Here is a 20,455-nt window from a genome sequence, read left to right as displayed (position 1 = left end):
TTGATAAATTTCTAATCCGCAATTCGTAATCCGCAATATTGCTGCCCATTGCAAATTTATCAACGAACAGACAACGTGACTTACGTGAACGAAAGAGAGCCGAAGTAGACACTAATGACGAGTAATTCACTTTGCATATGTGATACTACATAAGAGCAAGGTATATATTATGAATTTAATATATATTGACTTTTTACACAAAATTTTCCATTTATTTTATGTCAAATTTATATAACTTTAGTTTATATTATATATATTTTTTTTGTAAAATAGTAGGAGAAACCGGGGCTAGAGTTCATACGCTTTTTTAAAATAATTTTTTTACACGTAATTAATAAATAGAATATGTTTTTGCAGAAATAGTATATTTTTTATACAGTATTATCTTTTGTCATTTTTACAACAGTTACCGTATACCAACTTGTCCCAACTAACTCTCCAGTCTCTTCTATGTATTTATTTATATTTCTAAGACAGATTGACACAAAAGTGATCGAGGAATATAAGCATGAAAAGAAAAGTTTCTTTATAGTTTTAAATATTTAGTGTATTATGTTTATTTCAAAAAGTATTCCGTAAATTAAGGTGCAATTAGAAAGTATAATTTCTTGAGTTTTTCTTTATATATATATATATATATATATATATATATATAAGTATATATATATACGTATAACACTTGTTTTAAAAATACCATAATGGTTCAATGTCATATATAGGCTTGCGTGATCGACACATGATAATATTTATTAACGACTCTAATCGTTTACATAACACGGAGTATTTATTGTGACATTAAATAACGATATAGATTAGTTATTACTTCTAAACCCCAGGATTCGGTTAATTATTACTGGGAAGCGAAGGAGGCTAACCAGTGGAAGGGGGTATAAAAGGACGCAAGCAGATACTTACTCTGTCACTCTCGCTGGTCTGTACACGCGCACTGAGGCGCGTGCCACGAGTCGAACGTACTTTTTAATGGCTCAGGATGGATTAATGTCCCGTAGGAACTCTAGGACGACGCCTTTCTTCCGTGAGCGGTGCGATCGTTGCTCCTCTTTTAGATCAAGTTAATCATTTTAACTTAGGATCGGACTTGTGCGATTTTGAGAGCGGGATGAGTAGTGGGTGAGGTCTTAGTTTAATATAAATAAAGATGAAAAATTAGATATAAAACATTTATTAAAAATATATAACTAAAGTATCGACATTACAAATAAGTGAAAATTAGACAAATTAAACGCAAAATCAAATCTACGATAAATTTAAAAGTGGGATGTATGTGTGAGTGTATAAATTATTTGCGAGTGTTACATTTATTCGGAGAAAATCGGGCAAGATTTCTAATGGGAAACTTAAACTGAAATTAACATTCTGTCCGCTATTAATACAATTAAAATTTTAAATAAATTTACATGATTTCTAAGTGTGTGTGTGTGTGTGTGTGTGTGTGTGTGTGTGTATGTTCGCGGATCAAAATTAAACTAAATCACAAAGATAAAAATATAAAGAAATGTTCGCGAGGTGAAAACAGAGAGGATTTATGCATGGAAAATAATCAAGAATACTGCCATTAAAATAAAGTTTATTAACAATAGGAACATGTATATAATAAAAACTGTTCGGAGATTCTTATATATCTTTTTTTAACAATTAATGTTATCATATCCGTAATCATATCCGAGTTTTCTTGCACAGTAAATTGTAATATAGATTATTTTCTTCTGCGTTTCATTAAAATTTTTTTTGTCAACACAAAAACATTTTTACAGATATCAGAAACAAAATTAACATTGAATTGCTAAAGCTATTGTTAACTAGCAGCATAATATTTTCGTATTCTCTTTATACCGTTTCTGAATTTTCGGAAAATTATTCTCCTCTCTCTCTCTCTTTCTCTCTCTTTCTCTCTCTCTTTCTCTTTCTTTCTTTCTTTCTCTCTTTCTCTGTTAAAACCCGTTTACTGAACTAGTACCGCAGCATGACATTATGACATTTATCTAGTTCAAGAAGCATTTATGTAACAACATATCTTTTAATGGCAGATGCCATATTCTTATTAGAATTGATCGTCTAACACTGAATTAGTATATTGTGCACCAAGGGGCGAAAGTAGTGTTTTTCAGACGAGTGTGAAGTTTGTCGCCCGAGCCGAAGGCGAGAGCGGCAAATCACACGAGTCTGAAAAAGCTTTCGACCCGAGGTGCACACGATATTTTTCACAACACCTCTTTACGGAAATGTTCGACTTTTGAATGCCTGTAGAGTGTATGCGTTTGATGCTCCATTCATACAGTTTATACGCGCACGCGCGTGTAGTTAAATAAAAAGAGAAAAAGAGAGTGATGTGGGGTCCAGAGACGAAGCCCTGGTGGAGCCCAGGAGTAAAGCCCTCGGTGGGGTCTAGGGGCGAAGCCCCCCACATAAATAAATTAAATTAAAATAAAATTAAAAAAATATATAAATAATTTTAATTTTAAAATGACAATAAAATTTTCAAAAAATGTAAAAAACATAATTTTTAGAATATAAATATATCATTAGATGTATTCCTCCTTAGGGCAGAAAGTGACCACTTTCGTCTCTGTTTAGTGGGAGGAAAGTAACAACTTGAGTATTATATATTCTACATACGGACTATTTGATCACATCAGATAATGAGGTAGGAGGCTTGTTCAAAACTTTCCGACAACTTGATTACTTTCGTCCCTGTTTAGCGGGCGGAAAGTAACAACTTTCCTCCCTGGCGTGAAATTGGCCACTTTCGTTTCTCTCTACAGGCATGGAAAGTCGAACTTTCCGTGGAGGTGTTGTAAAATATATATTTACATGCGCAATGGCCACAAATATATAAATTATTCTTTTCTGTATAATGTGAAATTAAAACTCCTATACATCGAAGGCTTATACACACGACAAAGAAAGCTACATTTTGAACATTTATTTGGGGGGGAGGGTATAACATTATTATATGAGTATTATATATTCTACATACGGACTATTTGATCACATTAGATGAGGTAGGATAATGAGGTAAGATAATGAGGTAAGAGGCTTGTTCAAAACTTTCCGACAAATGAAACAGGACTTTTAAGTTAAGTAAAGTACATAATTAATGCATTGCTTATTGAAATTAAGAATTAAATTAAAAATTTTATGTTATATAAGAAATAATTCTGAGCAAAAGAAACTATGCAATATTCGTCTTAATTTCTTTTACACTATAATAAAGAATAAGCCCAAGTCCCACAACCAACTCTCAACCAAACTGTATCGGTCCGCAGCGGGGGCACTCGAAGACGGTCACTCCTCGTGCCCGGCACCCAGAGCAGAACTTGTTTCGCCGGCGGGGGTGCGGGCAGTATCTAAAAAAGTAATAGATTTCCACAAAGCAACTCCAGCAGCCTCTTCTCGAAAACATTGATGTGTTCCGCCGCGATGGGAGTGGCACCGCGATCTGCGTGCCCACCGATTTGGTCTTCCTTGTGCCATAACGCCGTTCCATTCTCCTCCGGTCCTCCAGAGTGAACCTGTCCTCCGCGAACCATCTTAAGAAACAAATTTAGTTTAAAAAGAGTAATAAAATTTTGAATTGGATATACGAATATAATTTTTAAAACGATTATTTGTCGTCAGACAGCGCTACGCAAAGGTTGCTCGGTGTTTGTCGACAATTTGTTGGCAGACAACGCTAGACAAAGCTTGCTCGGTATTTGCCGACAATTTGTTGGCAGACAACGCTACACAAAGCTTGCTCGGTTTTTGCTGCCAATTTGCTGTCTGGTTATGTACACAGGCTTTGCTAGCAAAATACGAGCTTAAAGATGACACAGATGGCACCGGATTTGACACCAATCTTTGAACAAATTTGATGCCATCTTGGCGACAATTTGCTATCAAATTGCTTACTTGCACACCCTGGATGTCTGCACACCCTGGTCTATCAGAAACAAGGGCTCGAGTACTTCCGGGGCCGCCGTGTCCGTCTGCGCCTTCTCACAGTCCGCCCTTTCAGTCTGGACGCCCTGGTCCCTCTGGCGTGGGACCTCGTGTACGATTACGCCCTCCTGGGCTCTCAGGGCCTTCCTCATCATCTCCAGGGTTCGGCCCAAGGCGTCCCAGAACTCCGAGTCGGCCTGGTCGATGGATAGCCACGCGTCCAGATGGTCTATCCAAAATGCGGACTATACCCTACGGACAAATCGTCGAGCCTCATTCCATCGCGGTACTACGCCTTGTAACTCTCGGTAATTCCTACGGGTCAGGGGCAGGAGGTTAGTACGGCTTGATATCTTTGACATGAACCTTTCCGATGGGCGTTCTGTCCAGCCGGGCTAACTCATACACGACTGGAGAGATCGCCTTCTTTAAAACTGGTACCAAGGTCTATCCGTAAAATACCATTCGGCTTTTCCAAAATCTAACGCAGTCCCGAACTTCGTCAAAAAGTCCATCCCTGTAATGCATACGGCCAAGTCTGGTAATAGGCCCACGGAAATTTTGCGGCTCCTGTCCTTCAGGTGGATTGGGAGCAAAACTTCATTACGAATCGGAGCCAACTGTCCGTTTGCCATTCGGATTTTGGTACTTCTTACGCGCGTGATCGAGATGCCTAAACTATCCACTATCTGCATCCCCTCGCGACCGATGAGTGTCCGGCTCGATCCCGAGTCCACCAATCCTAATAGGGAGCGGCCGCCTATTCGGATTTTAAAATATTGTATATAGCGGCGAAAATTTCGTGGAATCGAACGTCACGTATGAATGCAAAAGTTCATCAGGGTTGGTATTCGCGATTCGGGCCTCGTTCTCGACGATCGGGGCCGTAGGGACCCGTACTACGGACTCCCCGTCGCGTTTCCCGAACACGTAGTACATGTTCGCATCGTATATCCCCGTTTGCCATATCGGTAGCAATGTAATTGCCGAGCCTCCTTACAGTCGCGCGCGCGGTGCCCCGTCTTCTCACAATTCCAACATTTTATGTTGGCATAACTGGGGGTCGTTTCCGACGCGGTCTCGGTAAAAAGTGCGTTTGCTGCGGCGACGGCCGTGGTAGCGGCGGTCGCTGGGGCCTTTTCCTTTTTCGCGGTTTTCTGGCCGACGGCCTCCCCCGCGGCCACTGTACTCGGAGTTCGCGATTTACCCTTTGGGGCGCGATAAGCTAAGTCTGGAAAAATGGACTGATCCGGCGGCAAGGGCGGTTGATACATTTTATCCGCGAAGAAACTCCGTTCTAATCGCGTGGCCAAATCCTCCAACGTGTGAAAGTCGGAGAACTCAAAACGACGGATAGCCACCTGTAATCGCGCCGGTATTAGATTGCGATGTGCAAGCGTGAGCTGCTCTGGAAGAGACCACGGAGGGCTCATCGGCGCAAATAGTGCCCGTTAACATGTCAAATAATCGACCGCCGACTCATATTCCCCTTGCGTTCTTCGCAGTATTTCTTCCCGGAGGGTAAACAAGTAGTCCGGATCGCCGAACCTAGCTCGCCACGCGTGCTCGAAATCTCGCTAATCCCGCCAATTCTGACTTTCTAATCTGACCCAATATAACGCGGTACCCGATAAAAATAATGGCAAACATTTAAATAAATCGGCGTCGTCCACCAGAATAATGGCCCGGACCTCCTGAATGCGTAACAAAAATGCCTCCGCGTCGCTGCCGCGCTGTCCCGAAAAGTGGAGATTCCACTCCCGCATCAAATTATATGCCTCGGCCGCGGATCCGCGCGTATTTCGCCGGTCGGTCACGTGCGACAAGTACTCGGTTCGCGGGGTTGACGCCTGATGGTATTTTCCCCTCGTGGTCTCGGTCGTCATGGCGGTCGGCAGACTATATATATACGCCTCAAACTCGCGAAAAGATTTTCCCTACCCGTAAAGCCTTGTGTCCACGATGCTAGAACTGCGTCCGAGTTTTAGTTTAAGCCAATGAAACTGCTGCTTTTCTGTAAGAGCTGCAAGTTGATTGGCTTAAACCGAAACTCGGACGCAGTTCTAGCATCGTGGACACAAGGCTTAACTGGATCTCGCGGGATTGTCCCGCCGGTCTCCTGAGGGCTGGCGTTCTGGATCTCTATGTCAGGTGGCGGTGGGGGTGGGGGTTGATTATCCATTTCGTTAAAAGCCGATCCCTCGAATCTTATCAAACGCGAACGCAAAGTGGACAAAATACCGCCCGTATTCAACCCCCGATCCGCTAATTGTTGACGTGCTTCTTTTAAAGTTAATCGGTTAATCCACCGATATGGTGAATCTTCTTCCCGCATTCCACGGGGCCTCACCGTTTTTCCCCAACCCTCTCGAAGGGGTTTTATTTTTCCCGCTGGAGGACTGTCGCACGCGAAACAAAGACTTTCTACCTCCTCCTAAAACTCCGCAAAGTTGAACAAAACGTATGCTAGCCGCAATAATGTCGATCGCTATTATTCCTCACGAACTTATCTTGAACCGAGTCGACAACACTCCTGAAGTTGTAAACACGAAGGAATTCGGCGCAAGAAATAACAGAAAAACACGACGCTCGAGTACCGGTGATACGCTAATCAAAATAAACCCGCTTTCCCTCGGCAACCCGCACAACAATTATGGCACCAAAATTCCAGGGCCCGGATTTCCATTTAAATTAATCGTTTAAATTAACAATAATTTGGAGGGGTTCAATCATCCACACCATACAGAGAAACACACATAAGCACAAAATAAATTTTTAATTGCGCACACTCTCTCTCCCGATCTTACCTCCGATTTAATTTAATTCGTCCTTGCCACGCGAGAGCTTTAATTCTCGGGCGAGAGGCCCCACGTTGGGCGCCAAAATTTTGCGACGACGTCGATGACCTCTCGGTCTCGCTAGCCGAAGGGGCGCTGCCGCAAATTACTCTAAATTACTCAAGAATCTATTATCCCGCAATGGTAGTTCGATCCGGTATACTTTTCCAAGCTCGACATGGGCGTCACACTGAAAAAAAGACTTGGTTATAATAATCCAGGCTTGGTTAATGTGACCAAGCCTCCTGGTGAAATAGCTTCAACTAAACGTATAGGTGAATGTGACGAAATAATTTGGTTAATGTTAACAGATAATTTTATAGCAAAACCTGATGTGATTTGGTTAATATTGACTTGATAATTATTACCAAGTAATAATAAATGTAACCAAACAATTTGGTAAGTATAAACTGATAGTTTATTAATAATTATCAAATAGTTTAGAAAATATTGTCGAACTAAGTCTAATAATTATAACAAAATGAGTTGCTAAATGTAAACAAATTTTTTGTTAATAGTTATTAAATTTTGTATATTATATATCCGAGCATTCGTACCTATATACTCGTTCATCACTCTCGAAAATACATCGTAAAACAACAATTTTTGCGAAAGTACATTGTAAAGTTCTAAGAAATTAGTGAATTAGAAAATCTTCTCTTAATTTGGGGACTTAAACATCTCGCTGAGGCATTAAAAGGTTAACCTTTCAAAGGTTAACCTATAACACATCAATGAGATGTTTAAGTCAAATTAAGAGAGAATTTTCTAATTCACTCATTTTTTAGAACTTTACAATGTACTTTCGCGAAAACTGTACAGTTTTACGATGCACTTTTGCGAGTGATAAACGAGTATGTATAGCACGAATGCTTGCATCGACGAACATGTATGAACTGGTTCAGGCTCATAAGACAAATGCAGCACGATCGGAACAATAAACTGACAGCTTTCGTAAAGAATAATCTGAATTAGCAATACTTACTAAATTTATAGTAATATTTACTAAATAACCAAATTGCTTACTAACCCACACAGCATCGAAATATTTCAGAAAACTTTCAAAAAACTGTCAATGAAATATGAAACCTTTCAAAAAAACATTTTAGACATGTTTCAGATATGTTTCAGAAAGCTAAAATGTCCGCCAAGCTGAGATTTTAGAAATGTTTCTAAAATCTCAGAAATATTTCTGAAATAATTCTGAAATGCTTTAGAAATATTTCTGAAATGCTTAAGAAATATCTCTGAAATGCTTAAGAAATATCTCTGAAATGCCTAATAAATATCTCTGAAATGCTTCAAAAATATCTCTGAAATGCTTCGAAAATATACGGGAAATATTTCAGATAATACTTTTTCTCATATCAAATTGTTTCGGATCACCCTGTATAGGATCATCCGGAACAATTTCCTATCCTTCGTAAAACATATTCTTGATCATAGTCATGATTTTGCTTCGCCGAAGGCCTGCTTATATTAGATCCCAACTGAAATTTACTTGCGAGTTAGTCTTACTATTATGCGCCGCCTAGCGGCGTCGTTGCATAATTCTCTGAAATGTTTCGTAATATTTCAGTGAAAAAGGTTATAAATGATTTCGATGAAACGTTTCAGAAATACTTCTGAATAATTTCAATGTTACGTTTCAATATTATTGTCCGAGTTATCTTTCGGAAAGCTTTCAATGATATGTATTTTAGACATTACGTACAAAATATTTTTCTAAAATGTTTTGTAATATTTCAGAAATGTTTCAGTGAAAAGGGTCATAAATGATTTCGATGAAACGTTTCAGAAATACTTCTGAATGATTTTAATGTTACATTTTAATATTAATTGCCAAGTTATTTTTTGGAAAGCTTTCAGTGATATATGATTTTCATAAAACGTTTCAGAAATATTTCTGAATGATTTCAATTATACATTTCAATATTAATTTCCAAGTTATCTTTCGGAAAGCTTTCTGAAACAAGTTTTGTTGAGTGGGAAATAATTAAGTAGCTGTCAACAAACCAATCAGATAAGGCTTTTTAAGACAAATTAGTACTAATTATCACACTGTGTGTTAATTATCACTGTTAAGTGGACCGCTCCGGGTTTTCGCGCGGCGAGCCGAGGACAGTTCAAAATAATTAGGTTCTCGTTTTGGAAAATGTAACAGTCAATTTATTAAAGTTTGTTACACAGCACTCGCTTTACATTCGCTCCGATTCGTGGTCCGTTTTCGATGTCGACAATCAGTGTCGCGTACGAATGGCTAGGGCGCACTTGGCTCACTGAGCTCCCGGCCGGAGCAAGCGAAGCGATCGCGGCCGGAGCTCCGAACTTTTCCGCGAGGAAACTTAGATACGTGAGAAACGCTGATTGGCTCCAAATCGTCGAGCGACCAGACTATTGGTCGCTGTACGAGCGATCACGCGATGTGCACCTGTGTTCCGGGCGCGAGCGAAAACACCAAAAAAACCGGAGGGAAGGCAAATAAACGTTTTGGAGCAAATCGAGAGTTCTCGAATATTCCCAACGCTCGCTTTCATTTTGCGAGCGTTAGATTTTCAACATGCCGCCCGCCTCGTATTCAACGGAATGCGAAACAAACGGGGTTGAACGAGGTCGCATAAGTGCGCACGCAATGAGAGCTGAAGTCTTATGATACATTTACTTATATACACTATATACACTTGAGAGCTTACAATATTTTGCCCAATGTTCTTAAGTCTAATGAGGAACAAAATAGTCTAGTTTAATGTTATTCTACGGGCTCCGTGGGCCCGATAGACGCAGGTAACCGACAGATCTGTGTTATTGGTCGTTTCAATTCGGAATTGGCGGTGCGTAATGTAACGACGCGAACGCGACCGTCAAGTCCGGGATGGACTTGTTGAATCCTTGCAAGTTCCCACTTCAAAGGAAGAAGGAGATAATTTTTTAGCAAAACTAACTCGTCAACCTTGAGATTATCGTGAGATTCGGTCCATTTGACGCGCTGTTGCAATGAATGTAAGTAGTCCGACGACCAAGAACGCCAGATCTGTTCGACCATGAGTTGCACGTGTTGCCATCGCGACAACCGATTCGCATTGATTTCGAGCAATGATTCCTCCGGTAGGCTGGTGAGCGGTCGACCGATGAGGAAATGACCAGGCGTCAACGCGGTAAAGTCGGACGGATCGTCGCTGAGGGGCGAAATCGGTCGAGAGTTGAGGCACGCCTCTATCTTACATAAAATAGTCACGAATTCCGAGCGAGACAGGGTACGGAGCACCGATCACCCGCTTGAGGTGGTGCTTAAAACTTTTAACGCCAGCCTCCCAAAGCCCGCCAAAATGTGGTGCCGCCGGGGACACAAAATGCCATTTCACACCGTCATTCGCGAGGATTTCTTTGAGGGAAGGGTCGTTCATAAGCAAGCGAAAGCTGCATTGTAGCTTGCGATCCGCACCCCGAAAGTTCGTGCCATTATCGCTGTACATGTCCGATGGCAGTCCGCGTCGACTGACGAACCGATGAAATGCGGCAAGAAATCCCTCGGAGGAGTAATCCTCGACAAACTCGAGGTGGATCGCTTTAGTGGCAAGACAAACGAAGACCGCCACGTAATGTTTGCTCCCCCTTTGACCACGGCCGACCACGGGGGTAATAATCATCGGTCCGGCGTAATCTATGCCCGTGTGAGAGAAAGGAGGAGAGGGATTGACTCGGGGGATTCGGGAGATCACCCATTAATTGCGTCGGCGTTTTCGCGGAGTATCGAAGGCAGGTAACACATATATGGATGTGAGACTTGATCATGCTTCTCGCCGAAATTATTCAATATGTCTGACGGAGACATCTAAGCGTGAGTTGTGTCCCTCCATGGAGGGAGCGTCGGTGAACTTGATCGATCAAAAGTTCAGAAATATGATGTCGCGGGAGTATGATCGGGTGTCGCTCATTGTAACTCAGCGCTGAGTTTTCGAGCCGCCCGCCTAGCCGGATTAGTAAATCTTTCCCGATAAATGGGTGGAGAGAGCGTAATGGACTTGTTCTCGATACGGTGGCATGAGCTTTTAAGGCCTTCAAGTCATCAGGAAAGCAGGTCGCTTGTACCGATCGAAACCAAAAGACCGAGGCTTCGTGGATCTCTTCTGCGGTCAAAGGCAACTTGACGATCGTCGATGAGGCGACTTTATTTTTTAAGTTTTGCACAAAACGGCGAATGTACGCGGTAATACGGAGAAGTCGGATCCAGCTCGAGCACGAGGTGAGCAGCTCCCACTCAGGAGTTGGATCGACGAGATGAACGGTAGCTTTGCGCGCTTCGGAAGATACCGTTTGCAAAATTTCCTTTCCGGTAAGAGTCGGGAGAATCGGCCACGAGGCCGGGGATTTTCTAAGCCACGGGGGGGCCTACCCACCATAATTCATGGTGTACGAGATCGATAGCGGTAGAGCCGCGAGAAGCGCAGTCGGCAGAATTGTCGTGCGTGCGGACGTGCTACCAACGTACTGACGGAAGGCGCGTCTGCACCTCGGAGACGCGGTTCGCGACGTAGGAATTCCACCGCGATGGATGTTGCTGAATCCAAGCCAATGCGATTTGGGAGTCAGTCCATCCGAATAATGACGCTTGCGGGAAGCGCAGGAAATTTTTTACCCAATCTAACAACCGAGTTAATAGTACGACGGCGTTAAGTTCTAATCGTGGAACGCTGACGGTTTTTAACGGCGCGACCTTCGTTTTGGCCGCGAGGAGAGTCACCTGAATATTCGTGGTAGAATGCACGATTCGAAGGTAAACGACCGCGGCGTAAGCTCGAGTGGACGCGTCCGCGAATCCGTGTAATTCCACTTCGAGTTTATCTTGACGTATCCCTGTCCATCGGGGAATGCGTATTTCACTGATATGAGGCAAATTCGTATAATAATTAATCCAATAAGGTAAAAGATCGTCGGGGATGGAAGAGTCCCAATCAATTTTACGGAGCCAGAGCTCTTGCATCAACATCTTGGCCGCGATGACGATCGGTGACGCCCATCCGAGGGGGTCATATAACCTTGCAATAAAACGGAACGTTTAGTATGAACAGTTACGGCGTAAGGCGAGATTACAAAGGTAAACGAGTCGTCATGCGGTGACCAAGACAGGCCGAGGACCTTGAGCGTGTCATCGCGATTGATCGGATAGTCCGAGGATTCACGTTGGTCCTCCGGGCTATCCGTCAACAGTTCGGGTGAATTCGCGGCCCATTTTCGGAGGGGAAAACATCCGCGATTCATTAGTCCGACGAGTTGCTTGCGTTTTTCGAGCAGAGACCGAAGGTCATCTGCTCCGAAAAGAACGTCATCGACGTAGGTCGATTCTTCGATTATTGAAACCGCGTCGGGAAAATATTTACATTTGTCATGAGCTAATTGAAGAAGGCAGCGCTGCGCGAGAAAGGGCGATGGCTTTTGGCCGTAAGTCACGGTGAGCAAGCGATACAGTCGAATCAACAGACTTGCGGGAGGGCGCCAAAGAATTCGTTGATAATCCGCGTCGTCACGATGCATGCGTATCTGACGGAACATCTTCGCGATGTCTGCCATGTATACGTAACGGAATAATCGCCAGCATAAAATTATTGCAGCGATGTCTTGTTGTAGTTTCGGTCCCGCCATTAGGAAATCGTTGAGAGTGGTTTTATCGTCCGATTTGCTCGACGCGTTAAACACGACGCGTAACTTAGTAGTCGTACTCGATTCGCGCAAAACGAAATGATGCGGAATGTACACCGGGGGGTATCGAGAAGGCTCGTCGTCGCGTACCTCTTCCATGTGCCCCATGGATTCGTATTCCTTGAGGAAATCGTGATACTGAGCGGCGATCTCGGGTTTCTGCGAAAGTCGGCGCTCCATTTTGGAGTATAAGAAAGAAGCCTTTCGAAAGGTGTCGCCTATGTGAGGGGGGCCGTTCTTGAAAGGCAAACGAACAATCTAACGTCCTTGAGAATCGCGAGAATGCGTACGAGCATGTTGTTTTTCGCAAAATGTTTTTCGCAACGTTCTTCCTCTTCGGTGAGAGGATTTTGAGAGGGGATACTTTCGTCCTCCCAAAAACTTTGGATCAATGAATTCGTATCCTCGCAGGATACGCAATTCAAAACGGAAGCGAACTCTCCAGCTGGGCGCGCGGTGTCAGCAGGACCGGAGACGATCCATCCGAAAACAGTAAGCTGGCCCGTCGGGGTGCCGACCGGGCCTTGACGGAGGCCGTCGAGTAGCAGAGAACCGTATAAATCCGCGCCGATTAGTACATGAATCGGGCGATTACAAGAGGGATCGGGATCTGCTAACGGTAAATCGCGTAGATGCGGCCACATTGCGGCTGGCTTTGTTTGAGAGGCTGTGTACGAAGTAATTCGTTGGTATACGTAGCCCGAAAATAGGAATATCGGTCCCTGTTTGTCGCATGGCGCGAGCGTGAGATTAACTTGAGATCGCGCGACTCCATTAAATTTCTCTTCGAAGCAATGTATTTTTAACGCAGCACGATGACGCTTGGTTCGCATAGTCTGACAAAGAGATTCGGATATGAAACTGTATGTCGAGCTCTGATCTAGTAGCGCACGTACTTTGAATGAGCGGCCCTCGATAGTACTTAGATTAACATACGCAGTGGCGAGAAGTACATGAGGCGGTTGCGTTACATCTCGAATAGCATGCACGGTTTGAACGGACGCGGAGGGCGCGGCCGGAGGCTCGGGAGCAGCGGCGACAGACACAGCTGACGGCGCGGAGGACGGCGAATTAATCGCGGCTGTACCCTCGCTGTGAAGCAGCGAATGGTGAGCTTGCCGGCATCGATTGCAACGTCCTTTACTCGGACAATTCTTTAAATAATGCTCGGTCCTCAAGCAATTGAAGCAACATTCATGCTGTCGCGCTACGAGTCGACGCTGCTCAATCGGCAAACTTAGAAATTTATCACACTTTGTCAGACTATGATTTCCGGAACAACGGACGCACTTAACGGGCGACACATTATTAATCGACGTACGAGATTTGTTTCCGCGCGTATTGCTCGACGCGGAGTCGAATTGCGACGGATAATCCGTGAGGCCACGTATGCGAAGAGTCATGAAGTCATGAATCTCCTTGTACGTGGGGTATGCATCCGTATCGCCTCGCTTCAAATTCTATTCATTGCGCGTTCGCGGACTAAACTTTTGCGATATAATGTAAACTAGGAGGTCGTCCCACGTATCGACAGGACGCTCGAGATTCGTTAAAGCGGCGAGAGCCGCAGACACGCTATCGCAAAGTTTTTTCAATTCGAGAACATTCTCGGTTTTCATTTTTGGTAAGTCGGCGAAAGAATGGATGTTCACGTGAATAATCGCGTTACGGTTGTCGTACTCGTCGAGAAAAAGTTGCCACGCTGCCTCGTAGTTCGCGTCAGAAATATGAATATTATTAATTAACACGGCAGCCTCGCCGGAGAGGCTCGCTTTTAAGTAATGTAACTTTTGAGTCTTCGTGAGGGACTTGTTTTTGTCGACGAGTGACTCAAAAATTCCCCGAAAATTTTCCCATTCCGGGAAAGCACCCGAAAAGTTTGGAAGCGAAATACGAGGCAGATGCAATGACATGCCGAAGTGCGCGTCGCGATAAGATGATTCGTTACCTCGGTACGGCGCGCTCGGGGCGTCGTTACTTAATTTACCGATGATCTCGTGGAGATGATCCGCCGCGTCAAAGTAGAGGCTTCCTCGGCGGCAAGAAGGTCGTCCTGTTGGAAGTAGGGGGTCGATTTCTTCTCCTCCGGGGTGGCCGTCTGTAGCAGCAGGACGTGGAGGGCTCGAACATTTTCCCTGAGGCCTTCCAAATTTGTCAGTCTCCCCTTCGTCTTTAGGAGAGTGACCTGAGCTTTGGGAAGCTTTTTAAAGTTTATCAGCGATCGCTTAAGTGTAGCAATCGCATCGCCTTGGGCGATTAGCAGATTTTTGAGATCCAGAGACATGTCCGCGAGATGGTTGGATCTTGTAGGCGAGGATCTGACACCTGTGTGTCAATCCGATCGAAGAGCTGGTGCTCTTGAAGACTCCGCGGCGAGAAGCAGGACGATACTCGCGGGAAGCAGAGACGTCAGGCACGTCTCAAGGCAGGGCGCCCGTCGGGCGGCGGTGAGCGTATCTCAGCACGATACGTTTTGCTGGAGGTCACGCAGGAGTCTCCGGAGCAGAGCGAAGCCGGGTAGCACCGGGCTTTTTCGACACTGGTGGACACCTATCTTTAAGTGAGCGGGTGCAGAGCGCTCGGGTTGGTCGATCGAGAAGAGCGTAGACGCTCTTATGCGTTTCCGCGGCGAGCAGCAGGGCGATACTCGCGGGAAGCAGGGACGTACAGCACGTCGCAATGGCAGGACGCCAGTCGGGCGGCGGATGCGTATCGCGATGATACGATTGCTGGAGGTCGCACAGGAGCCTCCGAAGCACTTCACAATTCACAGGGCACCAATCTTTAGGAGAGCGGGTGCAGAGCGCTCAATGTACAGAGTGAGCCACGGAGTCACGAACGCGTATCGCGGAGTACCCGATGAACCGGGAATCAGATTCGCTGTGCGACGGTTCGAACGGCGAACTCCGTTTGCGAGCGAGTCGAGCGGGCGCGACGGTCCGTCTGTCTCGGAGCACAACGCGATCACTATGGAGGCGGTCGAACTGTCTATGCCGGTTTTTTAGTTAGCACTATCCAGCTCGAAGGACCATTAAATGTTAAGTGGACCGCTCCGGGTTTTCGCGCGGCGAGTCGAGGACAGTTCAAAATAATTAGGTTCTCGTTTTGAAAAATGTAACAGTCAATTTATTAAAGTTTGTTACACAGCACTCGCTTTACATTCGCTCCGATTCGTGGTCCGTTTTCGATGTCGACAATCAGTGTCGCGTACGAATGGCTAGGGCGCACTTGGCTCACTGAGCTCCCGGCCGGAGCAAGCGAAGCGATCGCGGCCGGAGCTTCAAACTTTTCCGCGAGGAAACTTAGATACGTGAGAAACGCTGATTGGCTCCAAATCGTCGAGCGACCAGACTATTGGTCGCTGTACGAGCGATCACGCGATGTGCACCTGTGTTCCGGGCGCGAGCGAAAACACCAAAAAAACCAGGGGGAAGGCAAATAAACGTTTTGGAGCAAATCGAGCGTTCTCGAATATTCCCAACGCTCGCTTTCACTTTGCGAACGTTAGATTTTCAACAATCACTAAACAATTTGATAATAAGTACTACATAGTTTAGTTGGTTCAACTAAACGCAAAATCTGCTTTTTTTTATGTTTATAATTATTACAAAATGTTTTGTTATTATTATTATATTCTGTAATAATAATCAAATATTAAAAAAAAAACTATTACTAAATGCATCTCACAAGCTTACCAAGAATTTTTCTTTTAAAATAAAAAAGTATATTTTATACCACCAATCCGTAAAAAAGATTCCAAAGAAAATAAAGCAGGCATTTCTCGCGGAAAATTAGTGGATAGATTTCGCAATGACATCATTAATTCTGCAAATTATTCAAAAAAATCAGATGAACAAAACATTATTAACACAGGTATTTCTACATAAAAGCAGAATTGCATTCAAAATTATTTAAAAACATGTATAAAAGTATTGAATTGCAATCTTTGTTTTAAAATTCGTCTTTTAAACCTTATAACATTTATGCACAGCCTTCGACACTGCGGAACAACATAGGATTTGGATAATTCATAACCAAAGTTCAAAGGAAAAAGTAATAAAAAAATAGGACGAATCATATAACTTATTACGTAAGAATGATTGCGAAAACAAATTATTCAAGAACATTAATGTTATGATAAAACGATGGTCGATATTGACTTCAAATTTCGGATATGAATTGGTAATATGCCTAAATTCAAAATATATAATTATCATAAAAGTTATATACATATTTTGAATTTATCTCATTCAATTGCATTCTATGAAATGTATAACAAGTGATGAACATTTCTTTACACATTTTCAGAATATTATGGCGATCAAATAGTCGTACCGTTGTTCTGTTATTATGATGATTTCGAAACTGGAAATCCTTTGGGAACAGCAGCAGGCATTCATAAAGTAGGTGCATTATACAGATCTATAGCGACTCTATCGCCTGAATATGCCTCCTCATTAGAAAACATTTTCTTAATACAATTTATTTCTTTCTCTGATAGAACGCACTTTGGAAATTCCAAATGTTTCCATAAAGTCACTGAAGAAATGAAATTTTTAAGTAACACAGGAATCGTTATACGTGATACGAAGAATAATGCAACTAGAGTATATTTCGTTGTAATAGCTTTATTAAGAAATAATTTGGGCCTTAATAGTCTTTTGGGTTTCAATGAGAGCTTTATTAGCGAATATTTTTGTCGTTTTTGTAGAGCTCCAAAATCTGTAACACGCTGTGCAAAATTTGAAAATCAAAGTTTATTACGTACATGTGAAAATTATGCTCAAGATATTGCAGACTTTTCACGTGCATGCGGTATTAAAAAAAATTGCGTGTTTAATGAAATCCCGCATTTCAATTGTACGACAAATTTATATACGGCCGATATAATGCATGATATCTTTGAAGGTGTGTGTCGATATAATCTCGCGAAGATCATACAACATTTTGTGAATAAAAATTATGTGACATTAGAGCACTTGAATTATCGGATCAAATATTTCAATCATCAGTCAGACTTTGATCGGGGAAATAAAATCCCTTTGATTAGAAACGATCATATCAATAAAGATCATTTAATAATGAGCGCAGCTGAAATGTCAGCGTTAGTGTGCTATCTCTCTCTTATCGGAGATCTTGTGCCCGACTATGATGAAGTTTGGGATTTCTATCTTATATTGTGTGAAATTATTAAAATAACCACAGGAAATATTATATCTGATGATCAAGTAAATTATCTAAAATATTTGATTTTGTCACATCATGCGAGATGTATGTGCGATTATTCAACGAAAAATTAAAACTTAAAATATCATTTCATGATTCATTATCCTGAAATTATTCGAAGAATGGGATTATTAAAATATTTGTCGTCTATTCGGTATGAGGGATTTCATAAGTTATCAAAAACTTATGCATCTATGTTGTAACTTCTCGAAGAAATATTATTTCATCACTTGAAATAAAATTACAACTTCAATTTTGTTGCAGATTATTAATCAAAAAAGGTCTCAATGACTCGTTAAAAATAGGGAAATATATAGGGATAGCGTCGATTGAATCGACAAATGTTGCTGAAATAGATTATAGTGGACGCTTGACTGAAGTATCGTGGATAAGATTTAATAGTACTTTATTTAAACGTGATTTTGTAGTAATTACAGATTCAGATGAAAATAATTTATTATTTGGAATAATAATTCATATTAAGTTGGATGAAAACAAAGATATTTTTGTTTATTACAGAAAATGCGTTATTTTAGGTTTAGATATGCATTAGCATATGAGATTTTATTACCTGCGTGCGAAAATAGTCTGACAGATTTAAATGTAATAAAGATTTCAAAGTTACTAAACATAAAAACATGCAATTATCATATTTCGGGCGATGGCAGATATTTTATTTTAGTATTTGACATTTAAAAGCTATTTTGCGTTCAACTTATAACTACTATATTTTGTACTATTATTTGTGAGAAACAATAAATAATTTTGTATTATATATCAAGGACTGCTTTATAAGCTATATATATATATATGTATAAGTTCATATATTATATATAAGCTCATACTATTTTAATATTTGGAAAAATTAGTATTACAAACTATTTAGTTTACTGAAATATTTGATTACAGTTACCCTATTGAAATTCTTTCACAAAATATTATAAAAGAAAGTTTATATATATATATGTGTTTTGTGTCCGGTATATTATTTAAATATAAATAATTATAATTCAAATAATATATCGGATACAAAATACATATAAACTTTTTTAATAATATTTTGTGAAAGAATTTCAACAGGGTAGATGTATTCAAATATTTTGAACTAAATAGTTTATAATACTAATTTTTTATGTAACTGTTACTAAATCATTAAATTTTGTACATTAAAACAATATGGTAATATGTAATATATAATTTGGTAACTATTATTAAAAAGTTTTGTAATACTTCAAAATATTTCATTACAGTTATCACATGATTTTAAAATATTTATCAAATAATGTAATAATTATTACTAAACAATTTGTTTATATTTACAAATTATTTAAATATATTTATTATTTCATTTCTTAATATTTATTGAACAATTTAATAATTATTAACAAACAATTTGTTTACAATTAGCAACTTATTTTGTTATAATTATCAGAGTAGTTTGATAATATCACCAGATAGCTTAGTCACATTAATAACCATCAAGCCTGGATTATTATAACCAAGCCTTTTTTTCAGTGTAGTCGCCTTTACGCGAACCTACCTACCAAGAACTTTTCTTTTCTTCCGCACGCACTGTATCCGAACTTACGCCGGATCTCGCTCACAACTCACGACACGACACGTGATAAGTTATTACTAATAACTCGGTTAACGCGAAACAAGATGAATGTCACCCGTCACATCACACGAAACTCGTGGAATTCGCCGCACGCTCGAGGTTCAAGCACGTATGCGGGCGCGCGCGGAGAGCGACTGAGCGCCGAGACCGAGAGACGGCGAGAGATCCCTGGTTTAGGAACCTCTCTGCTACATAGCCTGTGGAGGGGATAGGCTGTGGAGGGGATAGGATCGCGTCACGTGACGGCACACAAGCCAAGCGCCCCGTGTACATGTGCGCTCAGCGCTCGGCCGGCCTCGGCCAGCTAGAGCAAACAGGCTATGCTCTTTCTTTTTCTCTCTTGAACCGGCGCGTCATCAGCCTCGCAGACGAAATACGTATATTAGCGGCTTGACTGTCGCGTGCCTCTTTCTACACTAGATGCGATCAGATGCGATACACTATCATATCGCTTAATAATTTTACAATTTAGAAGTTAAAATCATTAATTAATTAAATTATAATTTCTTGTGTATATAAAAAGTATTAACTTAAAATTAAGGAAATAAAGGATAGAAAAAGAAGATAAAATCCACTCTTGGCCAACGTGTACGTCTTTTTCTTACAAAATCATCTGTTAGTAAGTTAAAAAGATGATTTATAATTAGCACAAGAAAATGTAAACAAAGAATTTATATTAAGGTTTTATTACATGCTAGTGGATAAATTATTCTAATAATATATTTGTTATTTCACTAATAGAAAATATATGTAATAAAATAAAAGTAATAAAATATATGTAATAAAATAAAAGAGATAAATTATTTTTACAACAAAATAAATAATTTTTTAAATAAAGCTGAAGGTTTATTTGAGCCAACGCATGATATTTCCATACAATGTACTTAAGATTTCATATTTGAATATGGTTCGTCTTTTCATTTGGAATTAATGATTAAAATAACAAAATTTTCGATTTTTGGTAAAATCAAGAAAAATATCGAGTAAAAATAATTAAGCAAGGAACAAATATTTTTGTTATGTAAATTTTTTTTTAATAGTCGACGTACACATTGTTGCTCAACGGAAACCGCGAGAAGGTGGTGGTCTCTTCCGTCTCTCTCTCTCTCTCTCTCTCTCTCTCTCTCTCTCTCTC

General features: G+C 41.3%; 2 protein-coding genes across 3 annotated transcripts; both read right to left on the bottom strand.

Moving 5' to 3' along the window:
* Positions 1-2,563: 2,563 nt before the first annotated feature.
* LOC112460479 lies at positions 2,564-19,424 on the bottom strand. 2 transcript variants are annotated; one of them, XM_025025162.1, is made up of 4 exons: positions 19,247-19,424; positions 6,750-6,969; positions 3,913-4,194; positions 2,564-3,551 (listed from the first exon to the last, which is right to left on the bottom strand). In XM_025025162.1, exons 3-4 carry the CDS (start codon positions 4,095-4,097, stop codon positions 3,263-3,265), a joined length of 474 nt encoding a protein of 157 aa, XP_024880930.1. In that variant the 5' UTR covers positions 4,098-4,194; positions 6,750-6,969; positions 19,247-19,424; the 3' UTR covers positions 2,564-3,262. The 2 variants fall into 2 exon arrangements, with proteins under 2 accessions (XP_024880930.1, XP_024880931.1); XM_025025163.1 differs by lacking the exon at positions 6,750-6,969.
* Positions 13,937-14,389, bottom strand: LOC112460480. The gene has a single exon (XM_025025164.1). The coding sequence runs from the start codon at positions 14,387-14,389 to the stop codon at positions 13,937-13,939; it is 453 nt and encodes a 150-aa protein (XP_024880932.1).
* Positions 19,425-20,455: the final 1,031 nt, after the last annotated feature.

The sequence above is a fragment of the Temnothorax curvispinosus genome, unplaced genomic scaffold, assembly GCF_003070985.1.
Source record: "Temnothorax curvispinosus isolate PA1 unplaced genomic scaffold, ASM307098v1 QBEX01010592.1, whole genome shotgun sequence".
NCBI lineage: Eukaryota > Metazoa > Arthropoda > Insecta > Hymenoptera > Formicidae > Temnothorax > Temnothorax curvispinosus.
The sequence above is the reverse complement of the archived record's forward strand: the minus strand, read 5'-3'. Positions and strand labels throughout refer to the sequence as shown.

Excerpts from the sequence above, each read along its gene's own strand:
- LOC112460479 (XM_025025162.1), bottom strand. The coding sequence starts at position 4,097 with ATGATGAGGAAGGCCCTGAGAGCCCAGGAGGGCGTAATCGTACACGAG. Across the intron at positions 3,552-3,912 it reads CAGACATCCAGGGTGTGCAA|ATGGTTCGCGGAGGACAGGT; the intron begins GTAAGCAATTTG and ends TTGTTTCTTAAG.
- LOC112460480 (XM_025025164.1), bottom strand. The coding sequence starts at position 14,389 with ATGTCATTGCATCTGCCTCGTATTTCGCTTCCAAACTTTTCGGGTGCT.